The sequence below is a fragment of the Columba livia genome, chromosome 5, assembly GCF_036013475.1.
Source record: "Columba livia isolate bColLiv1 breed racing homer chromosome 5, bColLiv1.pat.W.v2, whole genome shotgun sequence".
Lineage (NCBI taxonomy): Eukaryota > Metazoa > Chordata > Aves > Columbiformes > Columbidae > Columba > Columba livia.
The window spans coordinates 32,462,399-32,480,471 of record NC_088606.1 but is presented as its reverse complement, the minus strand read 5'-3'; the positions used below and the strand labels follow the sequence as shown (position 1 = coordinate 32,480,471).

The window sequence follows — 18,073 nt, the reverse complement described above, 5'->3', positions numbered from 1 at the left end:
TGTGGTTTTGTTAGAATGAGTGGATGGCTAATAGTAATAGTTTCATAGTACTGAAGTAGCATATTTTTTAATACTATATGCAGAACCAAAGCATATTGTGAACAAGAAAACAGTGGGTCCTCCTGTGTTAATATTGAGCTCCGCCAAGGGGAAATTATCAAACTGTGGATTCAGCGTTGAGGTAGTTCTGTGTGGAATAAAAGAAGGGTCAAATATTTTAAAACAAGCAGAAAAAGGTAAAAGGGATTTTTTTTATTTTTTTTTTATTTTTTTTTTTTTTTTGAGAGAGAAATATGCAATAAAAAATTCACTAGAACTGCAGTACTAACTACTTATATTGTCCATTTTCTATATAGGAAATGGAGCTATGGATAACTTCAAAATGTTTATTGCTGTGCTATCCTTGCAATGTTTGCAAAAAGTCAAAACTTGCAAAATATACATATTAATATATGTATTCCTATATATGTCTAGGGAAAAAATCTAAAGGGAAAGAAGCCATGATAAACCACAGAAAAACTGTTTTATCACTTTTGTATTATTAGCTGCTTCCAGGTCCTGCACTTGGGTCACAACAACCCCAGGCAGCGTTACAAGGCTTGTGGAAGAGTGGCTGGAAAGCTGCCTGGCAGAGAGGGATCTGGGCGTGTTGATTGAGAGCCGCCTGAACATGAGCCAGCAGTGTGCCCAGGTGGCCAAAAAGGCCAACAGCCTCCTGGCTTGTACGAAGACAGACTTTTTAGAAGCGTATAACAGGACAAGAGGTAATAGTTTTAAACTAGAAGAGGGGAGATTCAGGCTAGACATGAGGAAGAGATTGTTTACCATGAGGTTGGTAAAATACTGGCACAGGTTGCCCAGAGAGGTGGGAGAAAATGAGGCTGAGGGGAGACCTTATTGCTCTCTACAACTACCTGAAAGGAGGTTGTAGCATGGAGAGTGTTGGTCTCTTCTCCCAAGTAGCAAGCAATAGGATGAGAGGAAATGGCCTCAAGTTGTGCCAGGTGAGGTTCAGATCAGATATTAAGAAAACTTTATTCACAGAAAAGGGTTGTCAGGCATAGAAAAAGGCTACCCAGGATGGTGGTGGAGTCACTATCCCTGGAGGTGTTTAAAAGGCGTATAGATGAGGTTCTTGGGGATACAGTTTAGTGCCAAAGTTATGGCTGGACTCGATGATCCCGAGGTTCTTTTCCAACCAGAATGATTCTATGACTCTTACTGAGTGTTTCTTACTCTCTGAGAGGTTTCTCACTTCTCCGATATGCTCATACTATTACACCCTGAGCCAACAACAAAAGTTAGTGAGGTAAATGGGAGACAGACACAAAAGCTTAATTGAAGTTAGTGAGACCTTAGGTTTCAAACTGAGATGCTGTATCTAATGTTCAGTTTTCCTGGCTGTAAAACTCTGTAAGTCATAATCTCGCAACAGTAGCTCACTCGAGTAACACTTAGGTTAGTATGGATGGATGACTCTTAAATCAATAAAGGCTATGGATTCAGTCCTTCTAATGGCCCCTTGTAATAACGTTGAAAATGCCTAGATCTCCTAAGTAACTAAAGGGGTCACGGTTCATATTCCTAGCACAAGGTTTTGTGGATTTTTAAAGTGCAAGTTTTAACTTAATAGCCTAGTTTTATGGTCTGATGGCTATGGACGAGATGTGTCTGAGAGGCAGTTATCATAAGGAAAACTGAAATTACAGAAGTGACTTTTCTATGCTCTCATATACACCTTATTTTCTCCAGGTTGGGCAAATTAATTGTGCTCCTTCGAATAATGACAAGTTCTCTCATGCAGCTTTTAAACAGCATCTTTTTAGTGTCTGTTAAAACGTGAATCTTCAAAGTCCATGCAAGTGAAGGAGAAATCACCAAGAAAATCACAAGTAGAACTGATAATTTTCTTGTTCAGAAACTGCCATTCTTACATGGAAGTGTCACGTCTGCCCCGACTTATCACAAGTCTCTGAATGCTGTTTTACTAGTGTGCTTTGCCACTCCAGTTCCCATCAGCTCCCCAGCCATGCTGACGTGTGGCTGGATTCTGCTATACACCTGTCATAGCTGGGACATATGGTTGAAATATTTCCTCTTCACTGGAATCTTTCTAGTGTCCCTGATCCCAATCTGTATGGATCTATGAAAGCCCATATGTGACTTATGGAGAGCCATGGAGTCAGTTGTTACACATGTGCAGCCATGACCTGCAAAACAGTGCCTGAAGATGCAAGTGGAGGAGCATGTGAGATGGTGACCAGCTATCATGTAGACTGTGGCCTGTCATTCTCCACTGAAAGTGGTCTGTGTATGTAGGGAAGTAAGAGCATATGGAAATGGTGGATATCCAGCTTCACCTATGGCTGTTTCACTGGAGTGTGCCTTGCAGACATAGTGAAGGAAGGGAATACAGAGAATTATGTGGCCACTGCTATATTAAAAAGAGTAGAATTCTGTTCCTAAGATAAAGAAACCAACTACGTGTGCTGTCTCCCATTTGTACTGCTAATGCCTTACGCTGAATTTCTATTGACATCAAGCAAAACATTATCTTCCTGGGGTGCAAATTTGCATTATTTTATTTGTGCATTTTTTAAAGAGTATAAATTTTAATGGTTAGTCTATATTTGCAAACGTAGGTTGCTGAGGGACAGAAAGTCAAATGATTTCCTCAATTTCTACTTTGTTTTAATTCTAAGAGGATCCTGAAAATAGAGCTGAGTAGAAAGATTCCTGTTGGTGACAACGCAGTCCTACTAAACTGAGTAGAAATCTGCTAAGACATCTAGACACCTCAAGTGTCTCAATCAATTTGAGGATAATTTTAAAAATTGAAATGTGTTACAATTTTTTCATTACCTTGAGAGCAACCTTGGCAACCTTGTTTCCTGTAGTGCACTTTATCTTGTATTTTATATCCTGGGTCTTAATAATAGCATGTACTTGGGTAGTGAGAATAGCTTCCTAAGAATTCCCTCAGGCATCCAATAGCGTGTCTGATGCTAGTGCAATTAGCACAGGAAAAATGTCCATTTGCCAATAAGCTAAAATGATTTGTTGTATAATATTTTAGTTAATATCACAGTAGAAAGGGTTTTTTCAGTAAAAGAAATTATTAAAAGTTAATAAATCATTTTATTGGTAGTACACTAGTGTGATTTTTGCTGTTTTCAGAAAGTATTTTGTTTTATTGCTATTTTATCTTCTTGTAAAATCCTGACATGCTAATGGAAATGTCTACCAAAAGCTTAGAGAATATGAAGAAAGGCAGGATGAAAGCTTTAGGAGACTGGAGCTAGCTCTCAGCATCTTAGAATTGTTTGCTCCTGGTGAAGATTTATGCTGCATAGTAGGTGTGCTTCAGTTTTGCTTGCTGTCTGGATTTTTTTCTGTATTGTCAGAAAGGTTATGTGATCAAGAATTTGCTTTTACAATGATTCTGTAAATCAAAAAAAAAAAAATACTAGCACTACCACAAAGGAAATGATTTGCCTTAGAATCTCATTTCAGTGACAAAGGCCTCATATTCCTCCTTCACACAGATTTATCTCACATTAATTTTTTTTGCCCCATAGAAATTTTATCACATAACAGTTCTAGCAAATATTTCTAGAGCTTTACTGGCTATTGGTCTCTTATGTTGATACCACAGTTCTGCTCCAGTTGGTAGGAACCTGGCTAAAAGCCTCCGAAGAGAATTAGAACAGCCCAGAGTCTGCTCGAACTCTTAACTGTTACCCAAATGTGTGCCCAGCAATAGAAAGCTAGGAATGACATAAACTCCCGTATTTCCCCACCTCCTTCACTAGAGGCACTGCTTGCTATTCTGGGATATAAAAGCAGCTGTGTTGCTGAATAAACCATATTTTTCTCTAGTCATGAGCTCAGAATTTCCATTGAAGTTACTGTAAGATTTGCACAAAAATCAAGGGCAGTACATTGGCCAGAACGTGTGCTAAATAAATATTTATACACAAATCAGAATGCTACTGACGGCTTCTTTACACTTTAAAATTCTAAATATTTTAAGAAGCATCTGTTACTAAACTGAGGCATCATTTTTGAAAGTACCCATATTTACTGAGTGGAAGTGCACATATTTACTGAGTACCCATATTTAATGAGACGAACACACTGACAATCTCTTAGACTAAAAGAATGCACATAAATAAAACTGTAAAAGCAACGTGTAGTGATTGAATTAAAACTACAATGAACAGGCTGAACGTTTAGTTTATGTAAGCAATAACGGCTATGAAGGATAAACTATAACCAAAGGAATAACCCCTTTTATTGTGCCTAATCTTTTTACATGCTGAAAGATTCCTATGATCTTTTTTGAGAAGCTTTTCCAAATTTTATTTACCTGAAAACAGGTTAAATCAATATGTTTCTTCTATTGTTTCAACTGGCAGGAGACACAGGAGGTTTCTGGTCTTCTTTGAATAATGTACATATTTTCCATTTCTATGCCATTCATCCCCTTCAAAAAAAACTTATTTCATATAAATTTGCAAGTAATATTTCAAAATGCTGTATATTCATAGTCACTTCCCTTCTTTGGTTAGAAGAAAAGCTCTGTGTGCAAGTTCATGTTTGGAGCTTTCTGTTTCAGAGCTTTTCAGAGGTATGCCTCTGAAAAAAACCTTGTGTTAGATAGAGATAAAATCTGATTTTAATGAGAAGCAGTCTCCTAAGCTTTACAGCCTTGCTTCACAGAAAGCCTGCCCAACATATGGCTTAATGTCACTGCGGCTGAGGTTCATCTGCCCTAAATTAAGGTATCCAGTGTGCAGTTAGGTATTTCCCCAAAGCTAAGCTTATGCATTTAGTATAATGCAATTATGTTAGACCAGATAACAAATTTCCATATAGCAGTGAGATGCACCCCAGAGATCTAGACCTCCATCCTGAGAAGCATAGTGCTATTAAAAATCACCTGGACCACCTCAATATTTTTAAGTTGTACACAGGGAAAGCACAATTCAGCCACCTCCCTCTAGGACTTGGGTGTTTTTGACTTTTTGCCTACAAGAACATTACTGTCAGAACAATCACAGCTTGCTTTTTAAAAAAGTTACGCAGACTTCCCTTGGCCTATGAGTTACGTATCACAAGGTCCAAGAAACACTAAGGTTATTCAACATACACAGGAAAGAGTTGAAAACTACCATTGTAGGCAGAAGTACAGCCACATTCAATGACTATGGAAGGAAGAGGAGGCCTCTGCATCTCTTATCAAGGAGTAATGCAGGCCAAAGACTCAATAGCCTTGATCATGCACTGGAGCTTTAGGCCTGGCTTGAGCTTGTACTGGTGGACCAGCAGGTAAACAACCCATGGGTGGGACAACGTGGAGCAGTTCATCAATACCGTCAGTGAGCTGCTCTTCTGTTCCATCAGAGCTGTGTTAGTGTGCCTGCCTGAAGCTATGAGGGAACAGAGTCCCCACCCTGGCAAGAAGGCTTTGATATCTTCAACTTTGTCTTATGTTAGGGGAACCTCAACCACCTCTGCTCCCCTGGTGACCAGGAGTTCAGCTGATAGTAGAGTTGTGATAGTGGCTACCCCGTTGTCCTAGATCAAAGATCCAGGAGAAATTGCTACTGCTTCTCTACGGTGATGACACTGAGGCATGTGGGGAATCATGTGTCCCTAACACAATGCTTTCTGGGACAAGAAGGAGTCAGCTGATTGATGTCTTCAGCTGATTGATGTCTGTTTATAATTTTGAAGGACCCTGATGACTCGCATGGGTATTTTGAGCCTGAGCACAGTGCTGGTATTGGTTACCTCCCTTGGAATAAAGATGTCCCACCAGAGTTTACATAGACACAATATGGTATCCATACTGAGTCTGCACCTCTTAGTGCAGGGTTTGTCTATGTCTAAGAACCTGAAAGATAAAAGATTCAAAGGATAAATCTCTCTATTTGTGTGAAAGAGAAACAATAAAAAGTGAAACAACTTCTATGTTAGAAATATGCAGCTGCTGAATCTAGTTGCACTGGTCATGTCTCACTGAAGAACCTAAAACAATAACAAACCTTATTATTAATATTAGAAATCCTTATACATTAATTATTTGGAGTTTTCATTGCTAGTAATTAATGAATTTTGTGACTCTAGGTAGAACCTAAAATAAGCTAAAAGGTAAAGAGGACAGAATATAAAATCACCCCCTGCTGATTGTCACTAGGTACTTCCTGGCCCTCCAATATTGTATTTGGGAGAGTATCATTGAGATAAAAGCAATGGCCAGCTTATTGATGACCTTGGCTTGTGTAGTTTACAAAGAAGAGGAGAAAAGCATATTTTTCCGGGCTACAATAATATACAAAGACAGGCATCCAAAATGAGAAGAGCTAATTAAGAAAGAAAGCAGCATTGAATATAAATTGACCAGGACTGTATGCAGCCTAGAAATAAATAATAGTCTTGAAAACCACATCTACTCAAATGTGTGACTTTCTAAATAATACATGTCTTCATGAATGAATTAACAGATTTTTGAAGAGAAAGAATATTTTATTTTCTTGATGTGTTAAGTCAATGAATAGAGAAAGATGGAGAACTTCACAGGAGGCTGCGGGGATGACGGGTTGCAGGGTTTTATTTTTCCCCTGACTACAAAGCAGTTTGGGGTGCAAAGGGACAGACATGCCACCACTCTGGGGAAACTGAGCATAGTGTTCAAGAGACCATGCTTAAGAGACAGTTGTGAGGTGGAGTGACACTCACAGATGGGGACATAGGTACAACATTGGGTGTCATTTGGCCTGGTCGCATCACAGCTCCTCTTTAAAGGTTCAGCTGCTCTTGAGGCTTGAAAGCTATGTGTTTTGCCAAAGCCCTAATTTATACTTTTGCTATTTATTTGTAGTCCTACTGTCATAGCACTCTGTAAATAAACAATACCCCTTATAGAGAAATATTTAATGCAGTATTTATAGGGAGATCATTATCACTTTATTTGACATTGCCACTGAGGAATATAATCATATTGCCCAACTTCAGGCATCTAATGTTAGTTTCTGATATCAAAAGCTCCTTCAGAAAATGAGTCAGAGCAGTTTAATTAGTCCAAATTTGCCCTCTGGAAGGGCCTCTGTTGCTACATTGACTGTAGGGAGGTTTAAGACAACTAACCTCCTCATTGGGACACTCAAATGCTGAAAGTTAGGTAAAGCTGTATACCTCCTTGAGCTTTCATATCTTTGATACCATATGGAAATTTAGTGGGTTTTGACACATACCTAACGATCTATCAAAAGCAGAGGTCAGAATGTTTAAGTTAGCCTTGCAAGGCTGTTCTAGAAAAATTACTAAGTCCAAAATCTATTTGCCTGCCTGCTTTTTGGCACGATAATAATTCAAAAAAAATGTCACTTCTAACCACACTTAAGCATGTGATTAGAAAAGAAGTCTAAGGTCATCAGGTACTGTCACCCCTGATCTCAATAAATCATCATAGCTTCTCTTAAGTGTCCTGTGGTCCATCTTAAGCACAAGTCAAACTTTTGACAGCCATCTGAAAGACAATTTTAGAAACTTTTCTATTTACAGCCTGCATTTATAGGTAATGAACTTAAATTGCTTTGTCCTTTTTAATCACTGACTTGTAGCTTCAATAGTTCCTTCCCTTCCTGCCATTTATCCCCATAGTCTACTTACAGATAGTAAAAGTACCCTCTTCTTTTTTTTTGCCAAACTGACGAGCTGTTACATTTCTACTTTTTCTGATACATACAAAAGTAAGCTATGTATGTTGATTTCTGAGGTAGTCAAATATGAAACAACCTAATTGTAGAAGGTAAGTTGGAGAGGACACTGTCAGCAGTATTGTCAGCTAAGGTGCAGCAACATACTAATATGGCTCAGACAGCCAGCTCTGAACTTAGGCAAATTTTACCTGTATTTTCTACACCTATTAATGGCCGCAGTTGTACCAAGTGATGGAGAAAAGGCAGACACCAAAGGGGTAGTTATATTGGCATAGATTCCGATAGCCTGAGTCAATCATGAAGCTGCAAACTCTAGGTTGATTAATTTAAATTGATGCATCTTAATTTGCTGATTTTTAATCACAGTGTCAGACGGGGTACATTGGTTTAAGTGTATTTTAACTGCTTTGCATTTGCATATTTCAAATCAAATATAGATCTATCTGAAGGTTTCCATAATTAGACAAGACAATGCTCATTCCTTGTTATTTACAGAATTTGTTCCTTGTACTTTTGTAACTTTTTGATTTTACTAGTTTTCATCCAGAAAATTTAACTTTTCTGGATTTTTTAAAGCAAAGCCATGCAGTAGGTGTATTTATTTGAATGCAGCCATTGTCTGATCCTGCTCAAGGTACTGTCATTGCTTTTTCAGTTCCCATTGTACATTCTAATTCAACTTCAAAAAGAATATTAAGTTTAACCTCTGCTTGAAGAAATGAAACGGAGATCACCTTGCTATCAAAACAAAGGAGGTCACATTCAAACAGACTTCAGCGGTACCTGCCTGGAAGCGCAGATGGTGTTCAAGTGGCAGGTACTGGGTCATGAGCGCAGAAACAGAGCACCGCAGCTTCTCGGGGGAGCCCGTTAATTTCTTCCTTAATTAATCTGTTTGCTAGATGGAATAAGTTAATTACGAACCGTTCTGAACCGCTCCCGAAGCGCTGACTCGGGTGAGCGGGGCTGTTTGCCCGCACACCGCCGGGCGACGGGGCGGCCTCGGGCTGACTCCTTCCGTTTTATTATTTACGTTGTATTAATTGTCAATTTATTATTCTTATTATACAGACCGTTGGAAGGGCGAGCGTAAAAGCAGCCTGATGTGTTACCTGCCTGCCTCCGTTATCACACTACGTTGGTTTACATACGCCCCGACACCCCGCCGAGGCGCCCTCGCTGGGGCCGGGCGGAGCGGGCGGCCGCTGCTCACCCCGCCCCAAGGCACCCGGACCCACCGCCGGGCTGAGCGGCACCGACGCCGCCGCCAGGTGGCGCAGCCGCCTCCCCGTCGCGCCTCGCCCCGGAAGCGCTCTACCCTCTGCTGCTCCCCGCACGGAGCTTCCTTCCGCTCGGCCTCCGCTGCGAGCGCCGAGCGCTGGGCCCGGCCCGGGCGGGGAGCGGCGGGAGGGCGGCGGCGCTGCCCGGCGGGGACAGGCGGCTCGGGACGGTGGCATCATGGCGGCGCCGGCGTCCTCGGCCCCGCCGAAGAAGGTGGTGGCGCCCACCGTGTCGCAGATCAACGCGGAGTACGTGACCCAGGTAGGGCTGGCGGCGGAGCGGCCTGTCCCGCGGCTGGAGCCGGGCGCCACGGGCCCGCGGTGTTTAAGTAGTTTTTGCCGTCCGTGGGTGTTGGGGAAAAGGTCTTGCTCTGTCGTGAGAGATGTAACGCCTGCGTTGCATGGAGGAGTTTGTGTTCCCAGTGGTTCTTTAGTAGAGAGACTTACATGAGCAGCGCTACAAAATAAATCAGGTTTGTTGTAATACACAAGTTGACGGCAGTTTCTTGTAGCAGAACGTTTTAAATGGTTTTATACACGCGTTTGATTTTTTTTGTGCTAGAAATTAGTTGCATACGGATTGTTGGGAAGTTCTTGCCACCATAGTTTAGGAGTTTTGGTGAAGTGATGGCAACAGTGAATAGCCTTAAAATATTAGACTTTTACATCTAGCTTCTAGTTCTTTGTGAAATTCCTCAATGGGAAGATAATAATTTGCAGTCTGGGGTTTGCAGTCCCTGAAATATGGTATATTTTGAGAAGTAACTTAAGAAAAAAAAAAAGTTAGGTAGTGGTCAGTCTGCCTGAAATTTTTAGAGAGAATTGCATTTCTGTTTGAAAAGGATTAGACGTAAAACCTTAGATGGTTGAAAAACATTGTTGGAAAACATAATTTTGTTACTTGTAGTTACCGTAAACTGAAATTAAGATACTAGTGAAATACAGATTGGAGATGGGGTGTGTTATAGAGTTATTTTATCACTAGAACTGAAAAATGTATTTAACTTTTAAAATTTTTGTTTTGTTTTCTCTCCATACAGTTAGCAAATAAATACTGGGCTCCACATGTGAAGAAAAAGTTGCCTTTTGATTCAAAGGTAAATACTTCTACTGGAACTGTGTTAAAGTATAGTAACCCTTTCCTGATGTATTAGCCTCCAGTGTTGCTTGCTTTATGTGAGCATAGGAGTCTTCTTGGAAGGTCAACAGTTGCTTAACACAATGCAATTGTAAATTGATTGTTATGTATTTGTAGGTTATAAATGTAGGTACTGTTATGCAGGTGTGCTGTAGCACTGTAGTTCTTTTGTGTGCTATTTGTTTAGTTTGCTTTGGCCATGAACTTACGAGAGTAAAGATTTTTGAGCACCTTCTTTGATGTTAAGAGATATTTGAGAAGGGGCTACTTTTAGAAATCGAAGGGTGAAAGATGCAGGTTTTACTGAACTGTGAGCTTCTTCACATGTTTTTGAGCAGAGATCTTTGCTGCTGTTCTGATGGATATGTCTGTGTTGAATGTTTAAAATTTGACCTGATGTGTTTGGTTTTGTATCTGTTTTCTGTAGTGTGGGGTTCTTAAATGTTGTGTTTCTTTCCCTTGTGGGTATTTGGCAAAATCTTCCTTTCCAGTCTCAGTTTACTCGCTCTCTTTGGAGTATTTGTGATAGTAATTGTCTTTGATTGTTAGAACTAGGATGTACATAAGCAGCTGAATTGCATCTCTGTGTCATGTGATGTCAAAGTGTGCCTGCTGCAGGAGATAGTGCAGATACTTTCACACCTGTTGGGAAAATCTAGGTAGAAGTATCTGGATTTGGTTAAATATCAGTTAAAAGAAACGGTAGCAACAGATGAGTTGATGCAGACTTGACTCTTGAAGACTGTTCTTTAAATTCAACAGTAACCCAGGTTTAACAAGGTTTGCATAGCTGTTTGACTTTAATATAAATATCTCAGTGAGGTGCAGGTTATTCCTTCAGAATAACTTGAATGAAGGTGCTATTAATTCTCTATCATTGTGTGCTTTCTCCTAAGTTGGTTAACATTCTTTGTGAGGATGTGCCTGTAAAGCTTTTGGGCTTTTCAGAGCTGAAACGTAATTGTTACAACATTTTTGATCAAATCGCAGTAAGGAGAGAATAACTAAATCAGAATAACTCTGAGTGCCTAAGATATCTTAATGCATTTTTAATTATATTGTGAATTAAATAAAATTCTTAACCTTTTTTTTTGAATATTCTTTCCCACAGGTTATTGAAGATGTATATACAAAAGAAATTGTCAAGTCAAAGTAAGTACACTAGTTACTTTCACTTATAGCATTCAAGCATTATCTGTATTGAAGTGGTTTCAAATGTTTCATAGAATATTTTAAAATGCATTAACATGTTGAGAGCAGATGAAAATGACTCAAGCGTATAGGAGTCATTTAGTTGTTATATTATTTCAAAGTCTGAACGTGGCAAAAAGAATGTTAGTGAGCTCATGATCCTTAAATGTGACAGTTGGATATAAGTACTGTTATTCTGCTATTCTGTTGTGTTTTGTGTTATGTTGCAATGGTTGTAGAAGGCTGGTCCCAACCTTTGTCACCAAGGTATGTAAAGAAAAATTATTAATTGAGGAGGATGCTGCCTCTAGCTTTTTGCTCTTTCCCTATTAGTGTTACCAGGTTTATAAGGGAATAAAAGGTGAGTCTCACTTCAGTGAATTGTAATGTTAGATGGGTGAGACAAACAGTTTAAGATAAACTGGGTTCTACAGCTGTCTGTACAGAAAAGAGTTGTAACTGTAGCTATTTGGAGCACCACAGGGGAGGTCATTATGAACTGCTTAAACATATAGTGATAGTTTTCCAGAAGACACTCAGCTTCTATCAGTTTATGTCTTCAAGGCTGTTGGAAGCTGTTCATATTTAAAAGGTCTAGATGGATTTTATTTTTAATATGAGTTTGATTGCTTACTGAACCTGCATGAACTTTAGCTTCCACTGTGTTAACAGCAGTTGCGTCTGCATTCAAGTGGTTGCTTGTGCATGGAAATGGAGGTGGGGTGGGGCAGGGGCATAGAGAATTCCTAGATGTTTCTACAGTATTTTTATGTAACAAAATAAGGAGGAGACCAGCAATTTTCCATACAGCTCGGATGTGTATGGGTGGTGTTCTTTCCTGTGTTAATTGATTATTTCTTTTATTTATTTATTTTTAGGTTTGCTATTAGAAAAATAATGCTTCTTGAATTCAGGTAAGCTAATTGGAGTGAAATTTTAAGTTATTTTGTTGTAGGAACCTGTAAAGGTGAGAAAAAAAGTGCAGGGCAGTAAATTAATGTAACAGTATTATTTATTCATACTTAATAATGCCTTGAATTAGCTGCATAGGAAAATTGAGGAGAGCGTAATTTTTATAGGAAATAATTTCAAAACCATTAAGTAATGTATCAGAATATTTTTTTTATGATCCTGAATTTCCTGTGTAAGTGAAGCACTGGAGAGTATGAATGAAACAGGTGACACACTTGGGTCTGTAATTTGGAATGTGTCGTCAAGCTTTATATCAGAACTCTCAGAAGTCAGAGAAAATTTTTTAATTAAGTCTCTTACTGTGAGGGTAGAATGAATTGTGCTGCAGAGGTATCACTAACATTTTCTTCACTTGAAGTGGAAATCTGTTTAGAAGATTCATACAGCTATGTCAGACTTTCCTGGAAGAACTTACAAAGCATGTCTAAAATTATGTAAAATAAATATTTGCAGTATTTACATATTCAGAAACATAATATGTAGTGTTCTGTTTGGTTCTGTTTTATCTCTCAAAACTTATGAGCAGATAGAATGAGATTTTTTTTTTAATTGAGAGACATTATTTGTTTGAAAGGACTGAAATGTGTATGTAGTACCACTAACTAGAAAAGTAGGACCAACTTCCCTCTGTTTCCTGCTTTTTTATTGGAGAAGGCAGAAGAGAAAATGTAGACTATGGCTTGGGGTTTGACACTAACAAATGACATGCTGGTAGCATGACTTTTGGAATTTCTATGCTAACAGGACCATGGAGTTAGTGGTTTTTATCTCTTCTGTGAATATTCTTAATGTTACTGGCCTGTAATGTCACTTTCTGGTCTATAGCCCCATCTACTGCTGTTTGTCCTGTAAGTAATTTTCTCTGGTTTCTTCCCCCTATTCCCCATCAGTCTGTCAAACTCTCCTGTTTTCATGCTTGTGAGATTTTCCTGTCCTTCATTCTTGCTCACATGTTTGTCCTCACTTGGGGGCATAGTAGTATTTTTACTAAAACATGTTGAAGTTTATTTGAATTCCTGGGTGAAATGGAAATATGGAGTTCTGTGAATTTTGTGGAGTTTTTCCCCCACCCATTGGCAGATCCAAGCTTTTGGGAAGCAGTATGTATTCAATCTCTTTTATGCTTATGAAGTTGTCTCAACTCCATCTGAAGCTACTCATTCTGGCTGAGGTCCCAGAAAGTGGAAGTCCCTGTCTGACCATTACTGAGCCTTCTGCTCCTGCTTGCGTATAAGTTCTTACTGCCTTTTTTCACCACCATTGCTGGTACTTGCCTTATCTGAAACTACTAAATAGGTAAAACTGGGCTGGCTCATGGGGGGCCAAAGGAATGTTAGAGCAGGCATTGAGAGGAAGGAATGGATGAACAGCTTGTTTAGGAAGGAACAAGAGTTTTGACTTTCTGGTGGCGGTTGTTAAAGTAGCACAAAGTGCGAGTGCACTGTTGAATATGAAGGATTTAGGGATTGCCTCCTCAGGAATGACTATTCTGAATAGCTTCAAGAGGAAGTTAAAGGATGGAGACAGTTGTTTGTCCGAATAGCCTCTCATCTCTAATTTTAAGAGCTGCTTCTTTGCGAAATGTGCTGTATTAATAAGGAAGAAACGCTCATGGCTGAGAAGCTGCTATTTTCAAGTGTCTTTTATTTTTTTTTTCACCTTCTTGAAAACATTTAATCACTCAATGCTTTATTTTAGTTGCACTGTAATGTACAGGGTGTTTCTAAAAGATGGACCCAATTTCAAAGTAGTATATTTCATGATGGCAACATGTGACAATTACACAAAAATTTACGAACAGTTTAATGAGGCATTTAGCAACAATCATTTGTAACTCTATGTCCCACCCTTTCAAGTGGTAAGAGTTTCATTCATGGGTGGTTCATGGTTGCAGAGCTATAGTGATTTCAAGTTTGGTCCATCTTTTTGAAACACCCTATGATATTCTTAGTGCCTTTGTATGACTAGAAGCATAAAATGTCTGGATGATTGCTAATTTTTTACAAGAAAGGGTATGTGTTAATACAAATACTGTTATACAGTGGTTGTCCTTTGCTGCTTGTGCTAGGAAATGCTGCATGTGACATTCTTAATCTTTAGACAAGTAAAGTTTTTTTTTCATTTTCTCATTTTGAAAAATTAACATGAGTTCATGTTTTGACTTTGTATTCAGCTGTGGCTACTTGTTGTATTTGAAAACCATCTAGTGAATGTTTCTTCCTGATAAGAAACTCATCTGTCTCTTGTAGCAGTTAGAGTCTAACAAGTTTTGCTGCAGTGACCTAGATGAGAGGTAACTTAAGGAACTACTCAAAAACTGTAAAGATGGCTTTAAGGAGAAAAAAACCCCTGTGGATAACTACTCTTTCAAATGAGTGACAGATAACATGGGTGACAGCAACTAATGAAATATTCTTTGTCTCTTCACAGCCAGTACCTTGAAAATTACCTATGGATGAATTATTCCCCAGAGGTGTCCAGTAAGGCATATTTAATGTCAATCTGCTGTATGGTGAATGAGAAGTTCAGAGAGAATGTCCCTGCGTGGGAGGTAACCAATTGCAATTACAGCTAGAATTGACTTTGCAGCTTTTTTTTTTTTTTTTTGTACTCTCTTATACTGGCAGAAAGTAGCAAAGCTTGTAGTGTTAAAAGTAAATGGTGCCTCAGCCGGAATGTCTCATTTGGTGTTTTAAAAAGTGTGTCTTCTTGTTGCAGAAAGCAATAGATGGGTGAAAAATCACCTGATTCCTTCTGGGTTGTGTGCCTTTTGTTTTGCTGTGTGATGCTTTTACATCGTCACCAGCATTTGCTTTTTTGGCACTTGACAAAAGTCGGCCATTTGTGGAGAAGTTCTGGTATTGAAAGAAAAAAAGGATTTTTATATCTCTGAATATATGAAGGCACCACTCAAAATCTAACATTATCTAGTAGTGTGTTGCTTCAAGCCTAAATATGGTTTTGTAGCTTTCTTGCATGAAATTCTATACTAAGATAATTTCTGCTTCTGTGTGTGCTGTTTTTTGTAATAATAGATTTAGACATTATTCAGTGTTTCTACAAACAGTCCACTTCTTGGGGCCATCTCAACAACATGAGCCTATTTACAAATTCTATGCAAGAATTATTTCGTAAGCACACTTACTCTGATAGTAGTGCCATTACTTCAGTTCTGGCAAAGCACAAAGGATTAATAGTTTGCTCATATGATCTTTCTGCCTTTCTTTGTTCTAGTGTATGTACCAGATGTAAAATGACAGGTGCGTGTTACTTCCCAAACAGCTTAGTTAAACTTATGTGGTACATGGCTGCTCTTGTAAAGAAACTGTTTTATTTCCACAGTTATTTGATTTATCTTTCTCTGTTTTAGCTCAATGGGAGTTCCACAACTGTAATTAATCTGTGGTGGATTTTACCTGCTCACTTTTGGAGATCACTAAATAGCTGCCATAGTTTTGGCCAAAATCTACAAATTTTCTTCTAACCTGTGTCATTTTACAGTAATTCTGTGCAATCAGCAGTTGAACATTCCAGCAACACAATTGGCTGTGCTTGTGCTTATTGTTCAGTTTGTCCTGTGCATCACCTGTGCTGGACTACGTAGAAGGCAGTAGTCCCACTATGAGCATTCCAATAACATGAGGATCCCTGGTCAGGAGGCTATTATTAGTCTGTAGTTTTTTGGTGCTGCCTGGTCAGAATAAATAAAAAAGAGAAAAACGAATCCTTCCTTTTATAGATTTAAATTGATTTAAAGAACTTAAACTATGTTATGTGAATGAAGATTGAAATTATTTGTATCAATTCCAAATCAGCTTCCTCTTCTATTCCTAGACATTCAAAAAAAAGCCAGAACACTTTCCCTTCTTTTTCAAATGTATACTGGAAGCGTCGCTGGTTGAAAATGACAATGAATACTCTCTGCATGAACAGACAGTCCTGCTGCTTTTCCTCGATCACTGCTTCAATAGTTTGGTATGTTAAAAGTAACTGTAATACTTCCAGTTTGTTTATGCTGTTCTGTGTTAATAGAAGTTTAATGTGATCAATTTCTTCTTTCTTACAAGACAGATGAAGCAAAATTCCCAGTTAAGGAAGCAGATGGTACCAGAGGGCTTTTACCCCTTTCTTTGACTCTTGCTTTTTCTGTCTCATCACGTTTGCTTTTCTCTGACACAAGATAATGAAAGAGACTCGAAATTGGAGGATTGGCACTTACTCAATTTTAAGGCGTCTGTTTGGGCTTATATTTAAAATGGTGCTTAGATATGTATTTATACTTGAAACAGTGCTTTGCCACTTAAGAGCAGATTGCTTACCACTGTACTCTTTTTTTATAGCTTGGCTGGGAAATTGTGCAAAATTATTTCCATGAACTATTGAGAAAGACACTAATTTTTTCATTTTTGCAACAAGGTCTAGATAATATCTGCACTTCTTGAGGTAGTTTTAAAAATGCATTGGAGTCATATTCTCAGTCTATAGTAAAAACACAGCTACGTATTCTAATTAGGAAGTGTGGAGAGTAGTTTACAGTTCTCTGTTATGTGAAACAGTACTCTTACCTCTCTTACTACTGGGCTTTTTCTTTACTTATATTGCACACAGGATGTATCAGTCAAGATCTGCACAAGTAAAGAACAAAATCGTGTCTCACAGGCAAAACAACTGATGAAGTGTATGTTTTGATTTTGGAATTAGGAGTGGTTATGGGAGCCAGTAATTATCATGAACGTTATGCGTATAGTTAGTTGAGGTATTACTAGTATTTTTCTGTAGTAGCCATGGTACAGCAGATCTTCATTTTGTAGGAGAGTTTGATAGTGACTGTATGGAATCCTGCTTGCCAGAGCATTTCTCTTATAACGTGATATGGAAGCCAGTAAAAAAGTGCTTGTTAAAGCAAAGCCACATTTCTTTGTGTAATGTAGAACAGCGTAATCACAGTAGTGTTTTAAGTAAGGAATGAATTTTCAGCATGCTGAAAATAGTGTTTGTTTATGAAGACATATTTAAGAGTTTAATGGAAGATTTTCAGTGTTTAGGAGAGAAAGAAGACTTTGTGGATCCAGGTCCCAGGCGGAGTTGGAGAGAGAACACTTGAAACAACAGTTGGAGTTACACTGAATTATAGAGAAAATTAGTTATTTCAGATAATGGAAAGAGTGTAGATGAAGTGGGAGAGACTTTATAAACGAAGGCTTTCAGGAGAGAAAGAACAGAGTAAAAACAAGTAGAGAAAGCACAGTAAGACAGTTCGGTTCAGGAATGAGAAATAACTGAAGAAGTAACATCAGTTCTCATCAACTTCTGTGCTAAAAATACTTACATGGATGGGGCCATTGCTGAAGTGTTAAGAGCTGACAGAATCCATGAAAACAACCTAAAATGTGAAAGTCATCAATGGTTTTAAGTGTTACTGGGTAGGGCTATTGTGCAGTTTTCTGTTGGAAAACTGTGAATTTAATACAACAACATGTATTTTTTTGTCAGATGGTGATGTACATTGATGTATTTGGTAAGACTGGCACTTCAAAAAACAAGAGTTCTAAAAAAACGTTTTCTGTCTGTAACTTTCCAACAGGAAGTGGATCTGATCAGAGGTCAGGTGCAGCAGCTCATTTCCTTACCAATGTGGATGGCTCTACAACCTGTAAGCATGACACTGGGAACTGGCAAAGCAAACTTCTAGGCATTATGCAAGTCCTGTAAAGTGAATTATTGTGGAATACTGTTACAGAAGTCTAATGTTTAAAGCTGCTTGC

At 38.6% G+C, this 18,073-nt stretch overlaps 1 protein-coding gene across 1 annotated transcript in view; it reads left to right on the top strand.

Moving 5' to 3' along the window:
• Positions 1-9,045: 9,045 nt before the first annotated feature.
• AQR (aquarius intron-binding spliceosomal factor) overlaps positions 9,046-18,073 on the top strand; it is a 54,271-nt gene continuing 45,243 nt past the window's right edge. The window contains exons 1-7 of the mRNA XM_065064176.1: positions 9,046-9,269; positions 10,048-10,104; positions 11,257-11,297; positions 12,215-12,250; positions 14,739-14,859; positions 16,143-16,283; positions 17,893-17,961. Of these exons, the coding sequence (XP_064920248.1) occupies positions 9,186-9,269; positions 10,048-10,104; positions 11,257-11,297; positions 12,215-12,250; positions 14,739-14,859; positions 16,143-16,283; positions 17,893-17,961 (549 nt within the window). The 5' untranslated portion in view covers positions 9,046-9,185. The remainder of the gene's footprint in view (positions 9,270-10,047; positions 10,105-11,256; positions 11,298-12,214; positions 12,251-14,738; positions 14,860-16,142; positions 16,284-17,892; positions 17,962-18,073) is intronic.